Below are 22421 nucleotides of genomic sequence, written 5' to 3' on the forward strand. Positions count from 1 at the left end.
TTTTTTTTTTTTTTTTTTTTTTTTAATATTTGTTAGTTGTAGCTGGACACAATATCTTTAGTTTACTTATTCATTTTTATGTGGTTCTGAGGCTCAAACACAGGGCCTCACACATGCTAGGTGAGTGCTCTTTCGCTGAGCTTTTACAATCCCAGCCCTAGAATGTTAAGTTCTTGAAAGCAGGGACTTTGTTTTGTTTTTACTATGTCCCCAGTGCTTAGAACAGTGCCTAGCAAACAATAGGTGATCACAAAAATTTGATTAATTCATTGAATTTATCAGAGATCAGTAAACTCAAGCTGTAGGGTAATACAAATGAATAAAGAGGACCAATGTTAAAAATGATATCCATACATGGTATGAGTAGTAACTACTTGGCAATCAAGTAGGTATCCTTATAAAAGGAGCAGAGGCTACTCAACTCAGCCAACCATAGCTATCTGAATAAGGGCTGACTATCACCAGATTTTCTGGTTTTCTAAGAAAAGCTAGAAATCTAGCTTAAACAAAAAATTTTGACTTTTTAATTGCTTATTTTTAAGCAGTAAAGGGGGGAGGTTATTTGCCTGTGGACTGGACTGACCAGGTTGTAGGATGGAATTTAGCCAGCAGGCTAGTGGTTAGAGTAAGGACCCATCTCTCTCTTCTCAGCCTGCTCTCCATGCTAGCTTTCCTTGTGCTTAAAGGCTGACTAGTAGTAGCAATGGACATAACCCACTATGTGCCAAGAATATGTCACAGTAGCATTGAATGGATGAGGTCTGAGTTCTCTAAACTAATCCCTATGGCAAGGGCAACGTGATCTGGGAGTGGGGATCAGTCATCATCAACTGTACAATGTTATTTATGTAACTGGACTGAACTGATTTTTCAAGGTTGTTGGCATCTCAGCTTTACCCTTGTTACTGTTCATAAGAACAAAGATGGTGTGCTGTCTTAGTGTACATCAACATTGCTTGGGTCAAAATTCTGGCTTTTTCACTATGGATTTTTCAAATAGCATTTCAAAAATCAAAATCATGTGTCATCTTAAAGAGGAGCAGGCACTTAAGGATATACCCATATGCCCATTACAAAGACCAAATATATCTCTGAACCAGTTTGGAACTCTTTGACAACCAACTGAAGAGTTGTTTATTCATTTATTTAGCTGTGTACATTAAGCAGTGGACCACTAGGTATTGAGAGAGCTGTTTATTCTTAGGCATTATATTTAAATTCATATCTGTAGCATATTATATAGTGATGTATGTGGCATCTCTACTCCCTAGAGAAGCACTGGATTGGGCCACCTGTTTAAGAGAGGTGTCATAATACTGGCAAGGCCTAAGGATACATATGGCCTATGTATTCTATGTGATAGAAGCAGTGTCTGAACCACATGCAGTTCAGCTAATGACATTTACAACTTAACTCACTTGAACCTATTCAGTTCTGCTTAAATTTTATTTTGATCCATCCATAACAGATTGGTGTCTCTAACTATTTAGAAGCCTAGTTTGCAACCCTACCGTGTATAATGGGGATTTACTTTTGTCTGTGCTTCTTCCATACTTCCTTCTTTATTTTCAGAATATTATTGCCAGATTGATAAAATAATCTGTAAAAGATTAGGTACCATTTGCATATTCTCTAGAATACTTTTTCTCTTCCACAGTGATATTAAAGGGTTCATTGGGTTTTGTTTTGTTTTTTGTTTCTCTGTTGTCTTAACAAAATTAAGGGCTGCTGTTCCTGAGATTGAGGATTGGAATATAACAAGACTAGGCTGAATTTTAAAATGTTTTAGGGTGAAAAAGATGAAAGCCCCTTTATTTTTGTTGTTTACTTTTAAACAGGTTCACCCCCCTTCAAGAAAGGGGTTCAAGAAAGCCCCTTTATTTTTGTTGTTTACTTTTAAAAGGTGACCCAAATTGCTCTAGAAAGGTGGTTCCCAAGTAGTAATTCTACTGAATCATAATCTGATATGAGGCCTAGACTTTTCTTTAAATATCTCCCTCTTGATTCTGATGTTCTATTCTATTACTTCACAAGCATTTAAGGATACTTTTGACACCTTTTTTTTTTTTTTCTTTTCCTGTTTTGGCAAGGTGTTTGCGAGTAAACCCAAAAGGGCTAGACGAAGAAAGCAAAGATTACCTGTCACTTTACCTGTTACTGGTCAGCTGTCCAAAGAGTGAAGTTCGGGCAAAATTCAAATTCTCCATCCTGAATGCTAAGGGAGAAGAAACCAAAGCTATGGGTAAATGTTCTTTTTGTTCAATTCTCACATCCAGTATATTCATACACTGACTGGTTTTTGATAACCCTAAATATGACTTTTTTTTTTCCCATCCTAGAGAGTCAACGAGCTTATAGGTTTGTGCAAGGCAAGGACTGGGGATTCAAAAAATTCATCCGTAGAGATTTTCTTTTGGATGAGGCTAACGGGCTTCTCCCTGATGACAAGCTTACCCTCTTTTGTGAGGTGAGTCCTTTTACCCTGCTTGAGACTGTCCGTTCCCAGACTTCTTGGGAATTTGTGACTTGAATTGTATCAAAAATGTGGAATGAGAAAAATTCCCAAGTGGAATAGTACTGTACAAATGTTATTTATGTGACTGGACTGAACTGCCTCATGATTTCAAGGTTGTTGGCATCTCAGCTTTACCCTTGTTACTGTTCATAAGAACAAACATGGTGTGCTATCTTAGTATACATCAACATTAAGTTGCTTGGGTCAGGATTCTGGCTTTTTCACTGTGGATTTTTAAGATAGCATTTGGAAGGGCTATCATTTCAAGCTGAGAGGGGTGACCAGCAATAAAAGTATGTGTCTGTTCCTTTAACTTCCTGGCTCCTCCTTGAGTGAGAAGTCCCTGTATATTTGACAGTGCATTACTTTCCCTTTCTGCTGTTTGAATTAGGTGACTCCCATTGGGTTGTATGCCTATGGTTTGTCTTGCTGGAGTCACTGTGAAATAGAATAGTGGAAGCCACTTTTCCCAGGGTAAAGCTTGCTTACTCAGAGAGAGCTACCTGTAGTCAGGTAACTTTTTCTCACCAAGAACCTAAGAACCTTTTCAGATTTATAGAGGAACCTGTGAAGTAAAATTCCCAAACCAAGAGAAGCTGGTTTCTTTAATGAGTATTGTTTATTCTAATTAGTCATTTCAAGTTGTTTTCCATATATTCAGAAATGCTCACAAACTCATATTGAACTCCAGTTCAACTAGGACATCAACATTCCTGTGTATCATATGGTCTGGGAACCACTTCCTGAGCAGCACCACTTGATAAGAACAACCACTGTATCTTCATGGGGGAGGGTGCAGGCAAACTCCCAACTGCCAAATCCATCTGTCAAATAAGGGGCTCATACCGTGAGTTAATGACAGTTCCAAAGGCATATCACCACCATGTGTCAGGAAAAGTTATCCCTTAGGAATCTTGCCCTTTTGCCAGAGAAGCCTGGCCAGCAATAGCAGGCTTCTGTATTTCAACAGAATGGTTGCTAATGATTAAAAAACTTTGCAGGCATGGTTTATTAAAATACTACACTGAATACGTAAAATAGAGTTTGTATAATAGCTGCTTCGTCTCCATTTTTTTTTTTTTTTTTTAATATTTATTTATTTATTTTAGTTTTCAGTGGACACAACATCTTTGTTTGTATGTGGTGTTGAGGATCGAACCCGGGCCGCACGCATGCCAGGCGAGCGTGCTACCGCTTGAGCCACATCCCCAGCCCTCGTCTCCATTTTAATTGCTAAGTAAAAGAAATATTAGAGTGATAGCATCTATATAAATATGTAAAATGTGGCAGTTGTTTTATGACTGAACTTGAAATTTGAATTCCATATAAGGTCCTATTGGTCACAGATCCTACTCAGTTGTCTGAGTGAAGAAATGAGAACAATTAGGTGTGAGGTTAGATGTTATATATACAGAGCATCAGTTTTAATCTTTACCTATCTTAGAGTCTTGTATTTCAAGAAAACTTTAAAATAGTGAAGAAGTCTAATTTTGTTGGAACCAAAAGCCAATCTTCAAACCATTCTCTGAAGAAAATCTCTACATATTGCATCTGTCATTTAAGGCAGAGCCATCACCTTTATTGCAGCATTTCCAAGTCCACAGTGGATCCAGATCCAGCCTTTTCTCACATTGCTTCCTCCGCTTTCCCCAGTCCATTCCAGCTGCTCCAACCCCTGTATTGACATTCTTGATTTGAAAACCCGTTGGCCTGCCCTCACTTGGCAATCTCTCATCCTATGGTTAAGTCTGAGGCTGTGTTCCAGCACTCACTCTCTTCACATCTCCATATGAAATTCTCTTAGGAGAAATCCTGTGGTTAAGTTTAGATTTGCCTTACTGACTTAGAAGGGAAGTGAGATGACACTTTGGAAACGAGGAGATGTTGAACAGGGAAGCGTCTGCTGGGTTCTGCTGATGCCATCGGTTTCTTACCATCGAACCAGGTGTGCCATCTGTTCCTCTCACACTTCTCTGTTGGCCACAGGTGCTGAGTGTTGCTTCTCATACTTGGGCTTGTGCCTAGTGAGACTCGTTTCTGTTCCAAGGCTCTCTGTGGACTTAGTAGCATTCAGCATTGCAAGACGGTTGCGTAGGCGTGTATATTGGATGTGTGGGTTTTAAAAATGTCTGCAACTCATCTAAGTTCTTAGCATTTTTCATAGCTCAATCATTTTTGGTGCAAGTTTTATCCCTTTGACCTGTCATTTACTTTAGGCCTAATTAGTATTTTCTTACTATCTAGAGACCTTTATGAAGGTGATAGCTGCATGGAAATTTAGATTATAAGTGCCCACTATGAGCCATTCCTCCCTTGGCCCCTGGCCCTCCTGTGCTGTCCTGATGAAGGAAGTGCAGTTGTTTCAAGGACTTTTTGCTGCTCCCAGAGGCCCAAAGAAGGAATCCTAAGGTGAAAGACTGAGGATCACACTTTTGTGTACTTGGCCATTATTTTAGTATTTATTGTTACTGAATGTTTAAATTAAATTAGATTATAATTAGAAAATGCCAAATGAGTGGTCTTGTTTGTAATGTGCCACATTAGGTTCACTTCCAGTTTTCAGTGATGCTTTGTCTATTAGGAAATGTGGCAATTCTTCCAAGTTGATTTTTCTTAATTAACTTATTTTAAAGCATTATTTGAATTGTCCCCTTATTGCAATCCTTTGAGCTGAGTCAAATTCTGTTTTCTTCATTTCATTTATAGGGGGAGAAGCAGTGTCTCAAGAGGTCAGGTAATTTTTCCTAACATTGTGCAACAAATTAATGTCAGGGCCATGTCAGCTCTGCAGTTCCCATCTCTAGTTGGCTGCACTACGCTAAGTGGAGCTGAACTTCATTTACCTCTGGAAGCATGGGCGCTCCCAAGTTTTCTTGACAGAGAGTATTTACTTTTGGTAATGAAAGAAAGACATGAAAGCATGCTTAAATTACACTTTTAATTTTCTCTTTAATAATTTGGACCACAGAAAATCTTCATGAAATTTTTCAGTTCTCTGTCTAGCTATTTATGTTGAAAACAAATGGCTGTTTGCAATAAAGATGCAACATATTCCCCCTTAATTGTACATGCCTTTGACAAACAGAAGATTCTAGTGCCTCTTTGTGATGTTGCAATTAAAAATGAAAAGGAAACACCATTTGAAATATGAAGTACCAAGTATCCAGATACTGGTTAACTCTTTCAAAACATCCCATATAGCAGCTGAGCTTGGTGGCACACACCTACAATCCCAGCTACTCCAGTCTGAGGCAGGAGGATCTCAAATTCTAAGCCAGATTGGGCAACATAGCAAAAGCCTATCACAGTATATTTTTTTTTAATTTTTAAAAATCCCATCCATTCCATGATTGTTCTTGACCTACAGAAATGTTGATTTAATATGTAAAATCATTATAGTTTATAATACATGATGATGTAGTAAACCCTACCACCCAACCTCTCCCTGAGATTGATCTCCCTACTCAGAATGAGAAACAGCTATTTTGAATTTTATGATAATCATTCCCTTGTTTATTATTTGTATTCATGAATAATATATTGTTTAGGTTTGGCTTATTTTTGATCTTTATAAAAATGATGTCATACTATATTTATTCATCCTCTTATTGATCGCATTTATGTTGTTGCTAGTCTTTTGCTGTGAGAAATATTGCTACTATATAAACATTTTGTATGCAGTATCTGTTTATTTTTCCAATTCTTTTAATTGTATAGAATTTAAAAAACCTATTTCCATGGGTTTTACTTTGACTTTATGTATAGATGAAGTGTATAAGAATTGGCACATCTTTAGTCTTTTATGAAATTTTCTTTTTTAAGAAAAGGAACTGACTTTAAAAGTGAGACCCTTTTACAACTTGAAATTTAGGGGATCATACAGTCTTCCTGAGACATTTTCATGCATTCATTTATAAGACGACATAAATGTCACAGTCACGTCATCTTCACAGCTGCAATTCTGAATGAGTCTCTGTAGTCAACTTTATAGGCATTAGAAAAAATCTTTAGTTTTTCTCAAAATGGTCTCATTTTAGCATCATCATGTTTGCAGAGAAAAACAATTCCTTTCTAAGTTAAAAGTTTGGGCTCTGACGACTCATTTGTGAGTGCCATTTAAAATTTATTTTTAATTAAGCGTATTTAATGTCGGTAAGAGGTGCCAGACATTCAGAGCTCTGGAGACTCCAAGCATCTATATATCTACAGAACAAGCCTAGCCCAGACAGTACAGGTACATTCTCCTTCCTGCTGTTTTTTTTTTCTTTCTGTGTCCAGAGAAAGGAATTGTTCCAGTGAGAGGTGTCACAGTCTTTGGGCCCCACTCATTACCAAACATATATCTAACCAAGAACATCCAACCATAGTTGATGAGAAATTCAGCTTAGCTTTTGCCAATTCATTTTACCCAGTCTACTAAATTGCCATCAAGTGTTAATGACTTTGGGCTCCTGTCAGCCTGGTTTAATTCAAGCTAGGAACACAGTGCCAAAAGCATTCTCCATTCCCTTCATTGGCCATCCCCAGAGATTCCTGCCTTTCCCTCTGAGGAAGTTGGATTTAATTTGTCTTTCCTTTTCCTTTTCCTTTTTTTTTTTTTTTTTTTGGTTTTGTTTTGTTATAAATCAGTATTTTAGATCCATGACTGGGAATAGGCAACTTCTACTTTTGGTGTTAATAATATGAGAAAATAGCTGAACTAAGAAATCTTACATAGGACAAGAGAGAATCTCTGTGGGGTGATTTGTGCTGGATCCCAGACTGTTAAAATAATGTTATAATCTACCTCTGATAAATGTGATACTAATGCTAAACACATTCATAACTGATTAATTTGACCATTTCATTGCTCAAGACCATAACATCTAGTTTTAAACAAATGAATAATAACTTTCTCGACTTGATAGTAAATATCTCACTCTGGGAAGGCATCTATGCTCATCAGTATATCATCAATGCACTTTAATATCTCACTTGATATAGAAGGGACTAAGGTCATTTGGATGGGGCATTAACTTTGCCTCCAGGTTTATGACTGTGACTAAGGGATGACTTGCATCTTGAAGGTTAAAAAAAATCTGGGTCATTAAGGATGTTCCTCAGCTGTCTTTCTCATCTGACCATTAGAAATAGCAGTAGTTGGGAGCTAATTCTCAAGGTTTGCAAGTTCTGTTTAGATTTAACTTTTTAACCCTAATGTGATGTAGGAGACAGAGCATGACAATCATTGTTAGGTGGATGACTGCTGTGCAGCATCTTTTCTTTTCTTTGGTAACTGACATTTATTTTATAATGTTATGTGATTTATTAACTCCTTAACTTGGTACCCCCACAGATTTTTCTGAATTTCACTGATTGAACTAGAAGTTGGCTTGGTTTCTACCTAGGCCTGAACAGTTAATTCAGCTGGATAAAACTGCTACCACTGAAGTCATGGTGGGAAGTTGGATCCCTCTGTGAAAGTAGAGTTGAGTTGTCATTCTATTCCAAAGCTATAAGTGCATGTATAGCTATGGCCAGCCATCGTGTATGTCATTGTCTCAAATGACTGAATATAGAGATGTTAAAATGTGGGATATGCACCCATTTATTCCTACCAGAAAGATCTTCTAAGACCTGTCCTTACTGGTAGTGGGTCAGCAATGTTGATTAAACTATCATTTTTGAGGAAGTACCAGTTAATCACTAGGCCCCTTAGAAACTGCACTTCAGCTGGGTGTAATGGTACATGCCTATAATTCCAGAAACTAAGGAGGCTGAGGTAGGAGGATCACAAGTTCAAGGCCAGCACTTAGCAAGACCCTCAATAACTTAGACCTTGTCTCAATAAAATAAAATAAAACAAAATAAAAAAATAAAAAGGACTGGGATTGTAGCTCAACGGTAAAAGCACCCCTGGGTTCAATTCCCAACAGCCCCAGAAAAGAAGCTGCACTTTATTTTCATGTTCCAGACTTAACTAAAAAAAATGAAGTACCTTTAGATTTAAGTTACTAGATTCTTGGGCTGGGGTTGTAGCTTAGTGATTGAGCTCTTGCCTAGCATGTGTGAGGCACTGGGTTTGATTTATAAATAAATAAAATAAAGGTCCATCAACAACTAAAAAAATATTTTTTTAAAAAAGTTACTAGGTTTTTTTCTCTATAGTGTTTTAAGTGTTAGTTTCTATATGAATTCCTTGTATTTAATGTTTTGTCTATGACAGGATTAAATAAATACTTGAAGTTTAACATTTATTTCTGTCAGTTTTTCCCCCTGGAAGCTTTGCCCAGGTTTGAGTGCAGGGGAGGTGGAGCATATTAGAAATTGGAGAAGGAGATTTGTGGGGCTCTCTTGCCATTGCCCTGAGATGGTTTAAAATAAGTATGATTGTGATAAATAGAAAATTACTTGATCAGAGGATAAAGCCTTGCTTTGTGCAGGTGGTTTCAAGAGACTATGACTGAATGTTCTATGGCAATGAGGTCAAAACCTGTCTCTACTGCTGGAAAGAAAATACCTGGTAACAAAAACCTTGGATTGTGTTTTCTTGTATTTCACAGGTGAGTGTGGTACAAGATTCCGTAAACATTTCTGGCCAGAATACCATGAATATGGTGAAGGTTCCTGAATGCCGGTTGGCAGATGAGTTAGGAGGGCTGTGGGAGAATTCCCGGTTCACAGACTGCTGCCTGTGTGTTGCTGGCCAAGAGTTCCAGGCTCACAAAGCTATCTTAGCAGGTAGGTATTTATTTATGGGTTGTTTTATAGTTTTGGTGAAATAAACAGTGACTGCGTAATCTCCTTTTGAACAACTTCAACTTTTTAAACTGAGCTACAAAAAGACCTGCAGATAAATACACTTTTATATTATGACATTAGCTCTCATAACCAAAAGACTGATATCCATAAAAAAATGGCATTTCTGTTTTTCCTCTCTGTAGTGGACTTAGGCCACCATTTTCAAGGAGTAAAAAATGATGTGCAAAGGTTTTGAATGCATTCGCACCAAGAGTAGTGTCAGGATACTTGTTAGGAGCTGGTATCAGCTCCTAGATAGGGTTCAGATATAAAAGAGAGGATTTTGTACTCAGGATAAATACCATCTGGCTGAGTCCCAATCCTAGAGGGCCTAGCCCTCACTTTGATATAAACATATGAGAGTGATGTGATTGTCCCTGACACGGAGGGTCAAGTCTCCATCTAATAGGTCTTTTGCCTGTAAGACAAGAAACACTGACCCAAAAGAGGAACTGACCAGAGAGGACTGATTTCACCACACAAGAAAGAGTAGCAGACAGCCACACACATTTCTCTTCAGATCATAAGATCTGTGAGGAGATAACATGAATTTTAAGGCAAAATGCTTCTTAGGATACTCAGCTTCCTCGTTCTAAAGTACAAACCTGGCAAAGCATAATCTACCTAGTCTAACATCTTCCCATTCCCTGTTTCTACTCGACATCTACTAACATTAAAAGATGTTGTTAACTCTTAGGTTAGTAACATATCTGCATGCCTAGCAAGGCCCTCAACACTGCCAAAATGTCTTTCTATAGATGCAGAATTTGTTCCCTTTATTTCTTTCAACAATAGATATTTTAGCCACTCTCCTTTAGCCTCCAGCTCCTGTAAGATGTCCTTGCCTACTTCTTCCAAGAGAATATTGAAACCCTTTTACAGGAACACCCTTGACTCTTGCCTCTCACCTACATTCTCAGGGGCAGAGGAGTTCCGCTTCAGGTGGAGAGCAGACTGTTTCTTTCTACTTCTTCTCTGTTCAGATCCTATTTTGCCTTCCCAGAAACCTTACTCTAGCAGTTATTCATATATATATATTCTCATTCTCTCCCCCCACCCCAAAGCTGAATTTCTTGAGTTAGCACATCCATTCTCTACTTCATTCTTCCCGCTTATCCTCAGTTCACCTCCAGGCTATGAAAGCAGTTTTCCAAAGTTATATGTATGACCTGCTTGTTCCTAAATTTGAGAGACTCTTCAGTTCATATATTACATGATTCCTTTCTTTGGTTTTCTTCTTCTGGTTTTCTAGCTGCTTCTAATGTGTGACCTCCCTCTTTTTCAACCATTCCATCAAATATTGGTGAGGTTTAAAGGTGTGCTTCAGTTAGTTTTTACTTGACTCTCCTTGGATGATTTTATGTATTCCCATCGCTTGAGCTGCTGTCTGCCTACGCTAAGACATAGCTACTGCTATGGACCCCTCTCTGTTTTTTAAAATCATTAGTTCTTTAATCTTCAACTGTAATGTTTATTAGTACCTGTAGTCTATAAGTCTTCTGATAAGAACAGTGAGAATTGCTGTGTTTTTGGTATAGATTAAAATATTGAGGTTCAGAGCGTTAAGTGATTTCCCTAGAAAATGGTGAAGGCTATACATCCTGGGAACAAATTTTTACCCCTCACACATCAGATAGAGCTCTAATCTCTAAGGTATATAAAGAGCTCAACAAGATAAGCATCCCCCCAAAAATGATAATCCGATCAATAAATGGGCCAAAGATCTGAACAGACACTTCTCAGAAGAGGATATACAGTCAATCAACAAATATACGAAAAAATCCTCATCATCTCTAGCAATCAGAGAAATGCAAATTAAAACTACTCCAAGATACCATCTCACTCCAGTAAGAGTGGCAGCCATTATGAAGACAAACAACAACAACAAGTGCTGGCAAGTATGTGGGGAAAAGGGTATACTCATACACTGCTGATAGGACTGCAAATTGGTACAGCCAATTTGGAAAGCAGTATGGAGATTCCTTGGAAAACTGGGAATGGAACCACCATTTGACCCAGCTATTCTTCTTCTCGGACTATACCCAAAGGACCTAAAAATAGCGTATTACAGGTACACAGCCACATCAATGTTTATAGCAGCACGATTCACAATAGCTAAACTGTGGGACCAACCTAGATGTCCTTCAGTGGATGAATGGATTAAAAAATGTGGCATTTATACACAATGGAATATTACTTAGCAATAAAAAAGAATAAGATCATGGCATTTGCAGGGAAATGGATGGCATTAGAGAAGATTATGCTAAGTGAAGTTAGCCAATCCCAAAATCAAATGCCGAATGTCTTCTCTGATATAAGGGGGGTGACTCAAAATGGGGTTGGGAGGGAGAGCAAGGAGGAAGATTACCTCTAGATAGGGAATAGAGGTGGGAGGGAAAGGAAGGGAGAAGGGGAATAGCATGGATGGTGAAAGGAGACCCTCATCATTATACAAGATACATGTATGAAGATGTGAATTTGGTGTCAATATACCTTACACATATAATCAGAGATATGATAAATTATGGTCTAATGATGTATTAAGAATTGTAATACAAAAATAAATAAATAAGAAAATGATCAGAAATGTTTTGAGGCCAAAAGTAAAAAAAAGAAAGAAAGAAAATGGTGAAAGCTAAAATTAGTTCTTCCTGACAAAAACTGTAGACCAAAAGTTCCCGTTCCCTGCTAGCTCAAAGGCCTCCTACATGAGCCATCTGTTCTTTCACTCTTAAGTAGTGATTGGTAGTCTCAACTTTGACCCATACCCCCAGTTGATTTGGAAACATGAAAATTTTGGGTTCTTAGCCATTTTATCATTGAAATTAAATTTATTTTTCATGCTGTTCATTAAACTAGAATGTGCATGGGGTAGAGAATTGTTTTTCAACCTCTTTCATTAACCCTACTCCTAAGGAGAAAAACTAAATTTAAATTCTCCCTAATGAGAGAAATTAAATATGAAAAAAAAGGTCATTTTATCAGGTAGAGTAAGCTTTTGAAGGGCCATGAACCACTGTGCTATATGAAGCTTTTTTTTTTTAACTTCTTTTGAATGGGGGATATCTCTGTTAAGAATGCATAGCTTGGAAGAAGACATAAATGAACATATACTTCATCTGGTTGGTGCATGCTACTGAGCCCAGCTCTTGACTTTCTTGCTGTGTGGTCCCTAGAAGTAGAGAAAAGTACAGAGTCATTGTTTTAGTCCAAAACCTAGGTGTGGGTCTGCCTGTTGGACCATGAGGGACCTTCCATTTGTACCCTCCAGATCTGTACAAAGGACATAGCATTGTCATCCAACAAAAGTAACTGTGGAATAATTTCCTTAAAATATGGATGTTTGGAATATTAAGAAAGAAATTTTATAATTATGAAGAAAGGTATTTTATAGTTCTGGTATAATTTGAGGCTGAGTCCCTTTTCTATAGTAATGGAACCAGAAGGAAAATGATCTCTTGTCATAACTGGAGAGAACCAAGAAATTTTCATGGGATAACTTATATTTGTTCCCCTTTCACTTTGTAGCACGTTCTCCAGTTTTTAGTGCCATGTTTGAACATGAAATGGAGGAGAGCAAAAAGGTATGTTAACAGGACGGAAAAGTATGTTATCCAGGTGATTTATTTTCCTATATACATTTTTTCTTGCTATTTTATTAAAATGGAACACAACTCCCTGAACAGACACCTTCTGAGAGCAGAGTGAGGTGGTCTGTTAGTATTCCAGGTAAAGTGGACTCATTTAATCCCCAGGCAGATCATGTAAACAGTTTTGGGTGAGGTGTGTTTCTACTCATAGTACTCAGGAAAATCAAGGTGGAAAGTCAAAGATACAGTTGTTTTACTACTGTATTTGAGAAAGCAAAGGTGGTACACAGGATGGGAGAAAAACTATTACAGTTGTAGGACAGGGAGACATTTTCTGTTCATGCTAGGTTTAAAATGATACAAGAGTCTCTCTTCAGTAAAGTTTAAAATCATGAAAATAGTCTAGGAAATTTTTTCTGTTGGAGTGTTTCTCATTTTCTATTTTTCTGACATAGAATCGGGTTGAAATCAATGACGTGGAGCCTGAAGTTTTTAAGGAGATGATGTGCTTCATTTACACGGGGAAGGCTCCAAATCTCGACAAAATGGCTGATGATCTTCTGGCAGCTGCTGACAAGGTGAGATAAGAATAGAAAAATGACTATAGGACTTAGGAATTATTGTGACCTGTTGAGTTCTGTAAATAGGCTTCTGTGTTGCACTGTGGGTAAAATAGACATCTATCCTAGCTTGGCCAGGACAATCTGGTTTATATATGTTTCTTCAAGGCAATTAATAGTATCCTTTTTGTTCTCAAAAGCATACTGCCTTGAATGGTGAACTGTAGGGTCACCTCAGCCTACAGAAAAGAAGGATAAGTACAAGATTTACCTCTCTTCTTTTCCCTACCTCAAATTTCAACCGCATTGAGAGTTATGTTTCATACTAACATTTGAACTGTGCTTTATAATTTACAAGATGTTTTACAATTCATTGTTATTTAAACTTTGTCAATGAGAAAATAGTCTTTCACTGTTGAGCATTTTCAGCTTAGTTAAGTAGGTATTATATTGAAGGTATATTGAAGTATACCTTCAAAATTATAAGACAGTTAATAGCTTTTGGGGACAAAAGAGATACTGAACTTATCTAAATCAGATAGTTTCCATTTTGCTGTAGGATTTCTCAGAACCTGTGACGTGTTAGTGTATACTACAAATTTTCTGAAAAAAAGAGTATGATAGACAGCATTTCTCCAGTTTAGTTAGCCCTGTCTCAAGGGTCACCTCCGAGGATTAGTGGTCCCTAAAACATACCGAGAAGCTGATTTTCACTGGGTGTGTACATCAGATGAAGCTCAGTGGCTGGCCGGCCCACCCAGGCCCTGGATACTGTGGAAATGACACCTATAGGGCAAAGCAGAAGGATCAATATTTGCCCTGTGGAAGCTTCTCTTGTGTAGAGGGTAGAAGTGGTTGATGTGACTGAGCTAAAAGGGCTTCTGACCCCAACAGAGAAAGAGGGTGTTCTGTCTGGATTGCCCCTCTTCCTGCTGTGAGTCTACAACCCCCTTCTGAGGGGGAAGTGGGCTTCAGCTGAAGGGTCCAAGAGCTTTCCCAAGATTCATTCAGGGAGATAATGTTCCTTTACACCTGAGGACAAAGGAAGGTGCCTGGGTTTTCAGTGGAGGTTTTCTCTTTATTGATCAGCTTTTTTGAAATGTTTATAGAGGGTGAGGCATGTGGATCCAGTCAATGCTCCTGATAAGAGATTGGAATAATAACTGTATCCTTCTTATCACCTCTGAAGATTTTATTAGTACAATTAGCAATGTAAAAATTACAAACTCTTCAAGTATACCTCAGTTCTGACCAGGGAAAACTTGCTTTCAATGGAGACAGCAAAATTATATTCATTGCCAGTTCTGGAAAGGTAGAAGACACAGCCCAATATCTGCTTTTCATAAAGTTTGTATGGATCTACCTTAGCTGTTCTGTGGTTTTCAGTAAAGTAGTCACTTGTGCTTATATACATCAAGTATTTTTTCACCTCATCTTCAATATCCTGTTAAGGATGAGTAGTATTGCAAGGCCCGCTTTTTAGGTTTTTTTTTTTTTTTTTTTTTTTTTCATGTACTGGGGATCAAGCCCAGTGCCTCATGCATGCGAGGCAAGCACTCTACCGCTGAGCCACAACCCTAGCCCACAAGGCCCTACTTTTTAGACAGAAATACAGAGGCTCACAGTTGTACATCCTTTAGAGCCAAGGTTAAACTTCTGTGTCCCTCAAGTTTTGGTTCTTATTCCTCAGCCATAAGCCCTACTGTCCGCTTACTCTAAACACCCAGAGCAGGGAGATCAGTCTGAACTTCCCAGCAAAGGATGATATTTCCAAGAAAACATATTTTTAAAAGAAAAAGCAGTTGAATCACAAATGTGTGAATGAGAAATAACTGAAGGGTGTATTTTTAAATTCCATTCAGAATTTCCCATTAAGATGGCCTTCACTCTGATCCTACTTGAAAGTATTTTTACCTTTACACATCCCTATGAGTTTTAGGAAAGCAGAGGTAAGAAATCTTTCATGGAAGGATCTAAACATCTAGAATTTACCCAAGAGGCTGAAACAGCTTCTTCTGAGCTTTTTCAGTCTCCTGGGGACATGTGTAATTAGACCAAAAACAAAACAAAACACGTTGGCCAGGCCTGGGAGACACAATTTCAATCTCCCGGGTAAGTACTACCATTAGGCAGGTTTTTCAGAAGCATAATTAAGAAAAAAACTTTGTCCCCCAAGGGACAAGAATGGCTACTTTTGTCTAATTATGCAGTAGGGATCAGAGCTATTCACAGTGAAAGTCCTTTTAAAAGAATGTATTAGAAAGGATAAGAGGAGTAGTCCCTGCAGCACTGTATAAAGACTGAACGTTTACTCAACCTTTTCCAGCCTTTTAAAACAAAAACAGCAGCCTCATTTCTTGCTTGTCTACTATCATTCCCATTTTCCATGGAAACTGTTTTTCAGTTACTCAAATGTAAAAAATTAAAGTTGCACCAAAACCAATAAAACTCTTCTTGCTGCAGGAGATCAGAGTGCCAGCAGATATGCCTCCTCACCCAGAATTCATAACAATAAAAATTGTCCTGATTTGATTGCCAGGATTCAGCCTGGAGGGGCATCATGTCATTGAGCTCTAAGGCCCTCAAGATGGGACCTGTAAGGAGACTGGATAGCCTCAAAGCAAAACCATTCTCCTATGAACCGATTAATGACATTTTATTTTGTGACGCCTTTTATTTCTTTCGTCTTTCATTTCCCTGAAGTTCCTTAGTAAGTTCATAATCTCATATTAGAGAGTAAGTAGTAGAGTTCCATCAAACCCAATCAGCTGGATCAAATGTGCCCCAGCATTAACCTAGACCTTCCATTTCCAGAACATTTATGTCCTTTGCTTAGAAGATAGAAGTTTTTGAACTGAAAGTGGATCCAGGGTCTCTGCTGCTTTGTTCTTTTACCCTGAGAATCTTAACCTCAACCCCAATAAAATGGGACTTCATTCATCCTTTCCTATTGAAAAGAAGGAGGCCCTTGGATGACCCTCATTCAAGATCAACTAGTGGCTGAGATGCTGGTGAAAGTCACCATGGGGCTCCTTTTTACTGCCTGATGGGCCAGTTGGGAGATCCTGCCGAGCGAGGTAGTGACAATGCTTAAGTAGAAGGGACTGTGCTTCACCCTAGTCAGCTGTAAATAAAAGGATTGCAGGAAGCTTAATGTTCCTGTTGGCTTGCAGCATTAATGCCCTTTGTAAGCTAGGTGGCAATGGTTGAAGAAAGACTTTAAACATAGTCAGCAGATACAGTATAACTTTAGGATTCTGTCATTGCCTATTTTTTCCTAACAGGTAGACTTTAGAATTTGAATGGCAGCTGCTCAAGTTACTTTAGCTGTCTTCATTTCAAGTTTAAACAACTAACCTTTAGAGTATGGTTATGTTTTATCATTGCTGTTGTAGCTTTTCATGCTCTGTGTAATTCTGTTCAGGTCTCTGGTTATACAGCAGTACTGCTAAAGAAAACAACTTCAGTAGCAGTCAGCCCAGAGCTATTATTGCTCTGACGACAGTAGTGCTTGTGTTTTACAGTATGCCCTGGAGCGTTTGAAGGTCATGTGTGAGGATGCCCTCTGCAGTAACCTCTCAGTGGAAAATGCCGCAGAAATTCTCATCCTGGCTGACCTCCACAGCGCAGATCAGTTGAAAACTCAGGCAGTGGATTTCATCAACTAGTGAGTTGGCATCTTCAAAGTTCCTCTTTCAGAATAATTGGGATAGCTAAAGAAATGAGAAAGACTTTGAATTAGTGAGTAAAATAGGCAAGTAGCTTCGTTAACCTTTTTGGTAGTAAGTATAGAGTTCTCATCTTTTCCTTCAGCTTTATAATGTGGAAAAATAGTTTGCTTTCATGGATTGAATCCTATTGGTAAGTTAAGTGTTTTACTTCCAAATACTGAATGGAATTGATGAAAATGATCATTTGCTTCCTGAAAAGCTGTGTGCCCACAGATGATAGCATCTTTACTTCACCTTCACTGACTTAATAAAAGACATAGATTTCTGGGAGAATAGAAGCATATTTTTTAATGAATTAGTAAAATGTATCTATCGTGGAATGGGAAAAAGAGAAGGGATGATCGGTAGCTGAGACGTAAATATTCTGTTTGGAGAAACATTCAACTAGATGTGTTTTTTTTTTATTCTAAGTGACAGGTGACCTGGCCATAGTGCTTTTGAAAAACTTCAAAGGGGCCACAAGAAGTAGTGACTGCAGCCCGTCTTCTCAGAGGGGAAAATTCTATTCCCTTGCCTGATGGGAAGCAAAGTTAGGGTGGGGAGGCCCTCATAACAGTAGCTCTGGGGTGGGACAGGTCAGAGACATTCCAGGTAGATGAACAAACAATATTTAAAATTAAAAAATGCCCAAATAAAGGAAGTAAGGTCCTCTAGGTGTAGTTTTTGTGTGTGTGCTGGGGATTCAACCCAGGAGCACTTAACCACTGAACCACATCCCCAGCCCTTTTTTGTATTTTATTTAAAGACAGAGTCTTACTGAGTTGCTTAGGGTTTCACAGTGGCTGAGGCTAGTTTTAAACTCGTGATCCTCCTGCCTCAGCCTCTCAAGCTGCTGGAATTACAGGCATGTGCCACCATACCCAGCATAAGATTATTTCTAAGTGGGAGGGAGGAAACCAATAAATGTTAGTACTATTGAGTGTTCACTATGTACTAGATTCACTATGTACTAGGTGTTTTTTTATAAATTAATTCAACCATTGAATGAAAAGTGGTTTATTATTCTCTCTTTTTTGACAAATAGGTAGGCTCCAAACTATGATCTGCCCTGAGGTTACAGACCAGCCAGGTGGACGCTCAGAGCTGTCTGTCTGAGGCAACCCTTGCTTCTCTCCTTATTAACGTCATTAGTGAATGTAAAGAACATTGACAAAGTTAAGAAGAGCTAAATTCCACTTTTTTTTTTTTGATAGTATAGTGGCTCAAAGTCTTGGTATTCAGAATCACAATAGCCACAGTCTGGTCACCAGTCTGCCACTGTCTACCAAGCAAAGTCTTTCATTAATACCCTTTACACCAAACCTTGGAAAATTAGGCTGTTTAGGTGGCTGTTCATCTGTCTTGTGCTCACTTCCTTTGATAATCCCTCTCTCTCTGCATTTCTCTTAGTCATGCTTCAGATGTCTTGGAGACCTCTGGATGGAAGTCAATGGTAGTGTCACATCCCCACTTGGTGGCTGAAGCATATCGCTCTCTGGCTTCAGCACAGTGCCCTTTCCTGGGACCTCCCCGCAAACGCCTGAAGCAATCCTAAGATCCTGCCTTTTGCAAGACTCCGGATTTTCCAGAAGCAGCAGCCCCTGTTGCTGCCACTGACCACCAGGTAGACAGCGCAATCTGTGGAGCTTTACTCTGTTGTGGGGAAGAGACTGCATCGTGGACCCAGACTTTTGAAACAGCACTAAATAACTTGGGGAAGCCGGGGGGAGGGAAAGGCCCAGGACTCGGGGCTACTCAACCTAATGAAAACCCTGTTGCTGCGTCACCGTGTTCCCTTTGGCTTGACCAAGTCTGACTCTGGGATTCAGTTTAGGTGCTGGCCCTGAGCACATCCCAGTCATGGTACTTCGGAAAAACCTGCCTGCATCTGACTGAGCAGAACAAATTGTCAGGTGCCTGGAGCAAAAAGGAAAAAGAAGAAAGGAAAAAAAAAAGGACATTTAGTTTTAAGAGAAGGGAAAAGGAAAGAAGAGTTTTTGCAGAATTTTTCAAAATCAGTTTGTGAATTCTAATAGTATTTATGTTGAGAGAAGCAAATTTTAGTCCTTCCAACTGTGCTGAAGCTTGGATGTTTGTGAAAACTCCTCACCACCACACAAGTATCAGAAGAGCTCTCTCGTTAGCACTTATTTTTTGCAAGAACAGAATACATCCTTTTATCCTCTTATGAAAGTGACAAGCAAAGGCAAAAGGGGAAGAGGTTATTTGATCTGGAAGATAAGTGTTCTGATGATAGTGGCTTTTGCAAAAATCTTTATTGGTGTTGAAAACTGGAAAAAAAAATTCATCCAGAATTCATGCTGTCTTGACAAGAACTATGGTTCTCTGTTTTTAGATATTGTGGAAAATGTTTTTTGGCATTTTTCTCTGATTTTATTTCTCTTCCCTCCCCCTTCCCTTTTTTCTAAAAAACAAAAACAAAAAAAACACAAGAAATCTGAAAACACACAAAACAAAAACAACAAAAAGAAGAGAAGAAAAAAGGAAATTTTATTATTAATGCTGTGTGAAAAAAGTCCCAGCACAGATTGCTCAGCTGTTTGTACCTGACTTGCCACCTGCATAGGAGCCAGTCCTGTTCCTCCTTCTTAGCCCTCTTCCTACAGTGGAGAACTTCCAAATGTTAATTTTTTCTTTTTGAAAATATAAATAATTACTATTTTGTACTGTGTGGTATCTCTGGTCTTTTGTTTTCACTCACCTGGCTTGTCTCTTGAGTCTGAGTTCCTTGCTTAAGGGATTTTGAAGGCCTAGTTTGATCGTTCATCTTGCAGGGATTATGTTTGAAATGTCTAATAAGCAGAAGGGATTTATTTATTTTTCATAATCTCAGGTTTCCATTGTGAGCTATCAGCATCTGCCAATCTTTTGTTCTTGAGTATTGAGAGTCCATATCCTAATGAAGGACCAGGCCCCTACCTCTGCCAAGGCAAGTGATTGTACTGGGCTTTTCTGCATCCTGTATGTTTTAAGACTTAATCCCCAATCTCTTTTCTCCTAACTAAATATTAAAAGATCCAGGGGACACAAATGTGGAGATCAAATAAAGGGAAATTATTGTCTCTTACTGGTCCTGTCATTGACTTGATGTGTTTCCAGAAAAATTGCCTTAACTCCAGTGAGCTCACAAGAATATTCTAGGGTTCCCTGTTAGCCTGCTTCATAGCACTGTTAGGACAAGCAGGATACACGGGAAAATGAATTGGCTGTTCTGCCAAGGTTTTTTTTTTTTTTTTTTTAGTTTCAATGGAGCTTCAACCTATTTAATTTAACATTTCCTTTTGGTGAACTTTAGCCTTTACAAATTTAATTTTCTACTTAGGGTTATGGCTCAGTGGTAGAGTTCTTGCCTGGCACAGGTTCAATCCTCAGCACCACATAAAAAATAAATAAATACAATAAAGGTATTGTGTCCATCTACAACTAAAAAAAAATATTAAAAAGACAAAACATGCATTGCACTTCCCAGGTTCCTCCCTAGGTAACAACCTGTGTAAGGAAATGCCAAGTTCTCTGTGTGCTAACTGTTGTCCTGTGCCGGCTCAGCCCTGCTTTCCAGATCAGCACTCAGACCCTGAGATCAGGGCAGTTGCAGTCTCCTCTACCTATGTTGTCTCAGATAACTGCACTTGCTCTCTGCATTTCTCAGTTCTCAGTAAACCTTCATCTACAGTATCTCATTTGAACTTCCCAACCACTTGATGAGTTTGGTTGGGCAGGTGATAGATCGCCTCTTCCATTCTATAGCTAGAAGAAGGTGAAACCCAGGGAAGGAACATGCCTAAGGTCACGCAACTATTGTGTGCCAGATCTTCTAATGTCACATCCTGAAGATTACGTAATGAACTGCAGGAAGTTCCATTTCTGGAATGTTAGGTACAAAATTGGAAGTAAGGCTTGCTTCCTCTGGGAATAGCAAGAACAAAGCTTTGGAAAGGTGCCTCTACTGGCCTGTTCTTCAGAGGTTCCAGGAGGTCAAATCAGATTTCTTTCTCTTCATTCACAGAAAGCTCTTGGTGGGGGACTGGTGGGTTTGGGAAGGTATCCTCCGGGGGGTAACAGTCCTAGCACCTAGTTTCTGGTAGGATGAAATTCTCTTCTGGGATCTTGAATATTTATGGAATTTCCAATGTGGACTCTACTATGAGTGTAAAGCTATGAGTGTTTCAGGCCAGGTGAAACTGTGTAGTGCTTCTCCCGTGATATTATTTCTGGACATGTTTGTTTTTGTTTTAAATGATACAGTTGAAGCCATCTGGTTATGACAACATCAGAGTCCCAGCATACTGTTCATAAACCTCCCACTGCCACCACCCCTTCCCTTAGCTCCCCCACATCTGAAATTTAATTCAAGTTAACTCCACAATCTGGGGCATGTGCTGTCACTGCAGAGATGTCCGTGCCAGTGGAACAGTTGGAGATTTCAATTCCACAAGGATATGGCTTATTTATCAAAACAGTATTTCAGGCAAGTAGTTTCACAGAACCTTTGGAGTTGCATTTTTGGGTCCAAATAGAGTATCTGGCATCATTGCCGTCTCCCCTCCTCCCCTATTATCAGTCCCCCTATATATGTGGCCATCCATGGCAAAACTTTTCCCATTCCTTGTGTAGATATTAAACCTTTCTGTGTTGTGATTAGGCGGCTCAGATGCCTGTATAGGTTTTGACAGTTTGGGTAAGAGATGCCCCCCTTTTCCTTTTCACTGTAAGGCTGCTGGTCTTTTAGCTTTTAAAGAACTGCTATTGCTGCTGCATTTTGTTTTTTTTAATTCCAGCCAAGGACATGAAGCTCTTCTTAGACTGGATCTCTGGCTTGTCCACTCTGTGCTTTCCCTTTAAAATATAGCTTAAACCTGTTGTGAGATCTCCATATTGTATGAGTCTGTGCAAACGAAAGGAAACAGCTTGTATGTTTATGAGCAGAACAACAAATAGAGGGGGAGTGGAACTGCACTTTGAAACTGACTGTTGCTTTGTTCTGGCCCTTCAACTCCTATAAAAGGAACAACTGAATTCCCCCAACATGGCTGCATTGGATCCTTTGGTTTATCTTTGTCAAAGACAAATTCTTGGCTAGAGCCCAACCTTATTTTCCACAACTAATTATCTTTTTAATCAGCCTGGACCCTGTGTGTTTCCTTTGTCTCATGACTTTTCGCTGAACTCTGCCCTCCATCATTTGGATTCATTTCTGATGACTTGCTGACTAATCTAACATTCAGGTGAGTAGCATTGGGCTGCT

The 22421-nt window shown here is 38.9% G+C and overlaps 1 protein-coding gene across 1 annotated transcript in view; it reads left to right on the forward strand.

Annotated features, from left to right (window-relative positions):
* Positions 1-19842, forward strand: part of LOC107150469 (speckle type BTB/POZ protein) — a 79547-nt gene extending 59705 nt beyond the window's left edge. The window contains exons 3-9 of the mRNA XM_015495504.2: positions 2091-2242; positions 2340-2467; positions 9058-9235; positions 12824-12879; positions 13341-13463; positions 16970-17112; positions 18566-19842. Coding sequence (XP_015350990.1) covers positions 2239-2242; positions 2340-2467; positions 9058-9235; positions 12824-12879; positions 13341-13463; positions 16970-17112; positions 18566-18710 — 777 coding nt within the window. The 5' untranslated portion in view covers positions 2091-2238 and the 3' untranslated portion in view covers positions 18711-19842. The remainder of the gene's footprint in view (positions 1-2090; positions 2243-2339; positions 2468-9057; positions 9236-12823; positions 12880-13340; positions 13464-16969; positions 17113-18565) is intronic.
* Positions 19843-22421: the final 2579 nt, after the last annotated feature.

The sequence above is a fragment of the Marmota marmota genome, unplaced genomic scaffold (assembly GCF_001458135.2).
Source record: "Marmota marmota marmota unplaced genomic scaffold, marMar, whole genome shotgun sequence".
Lineage (NCBI taxonomy): Eukaryota > Metazoa > Chordata > Mammalia > Rodentia > Sciuridae > Marmota > Marmota marmota.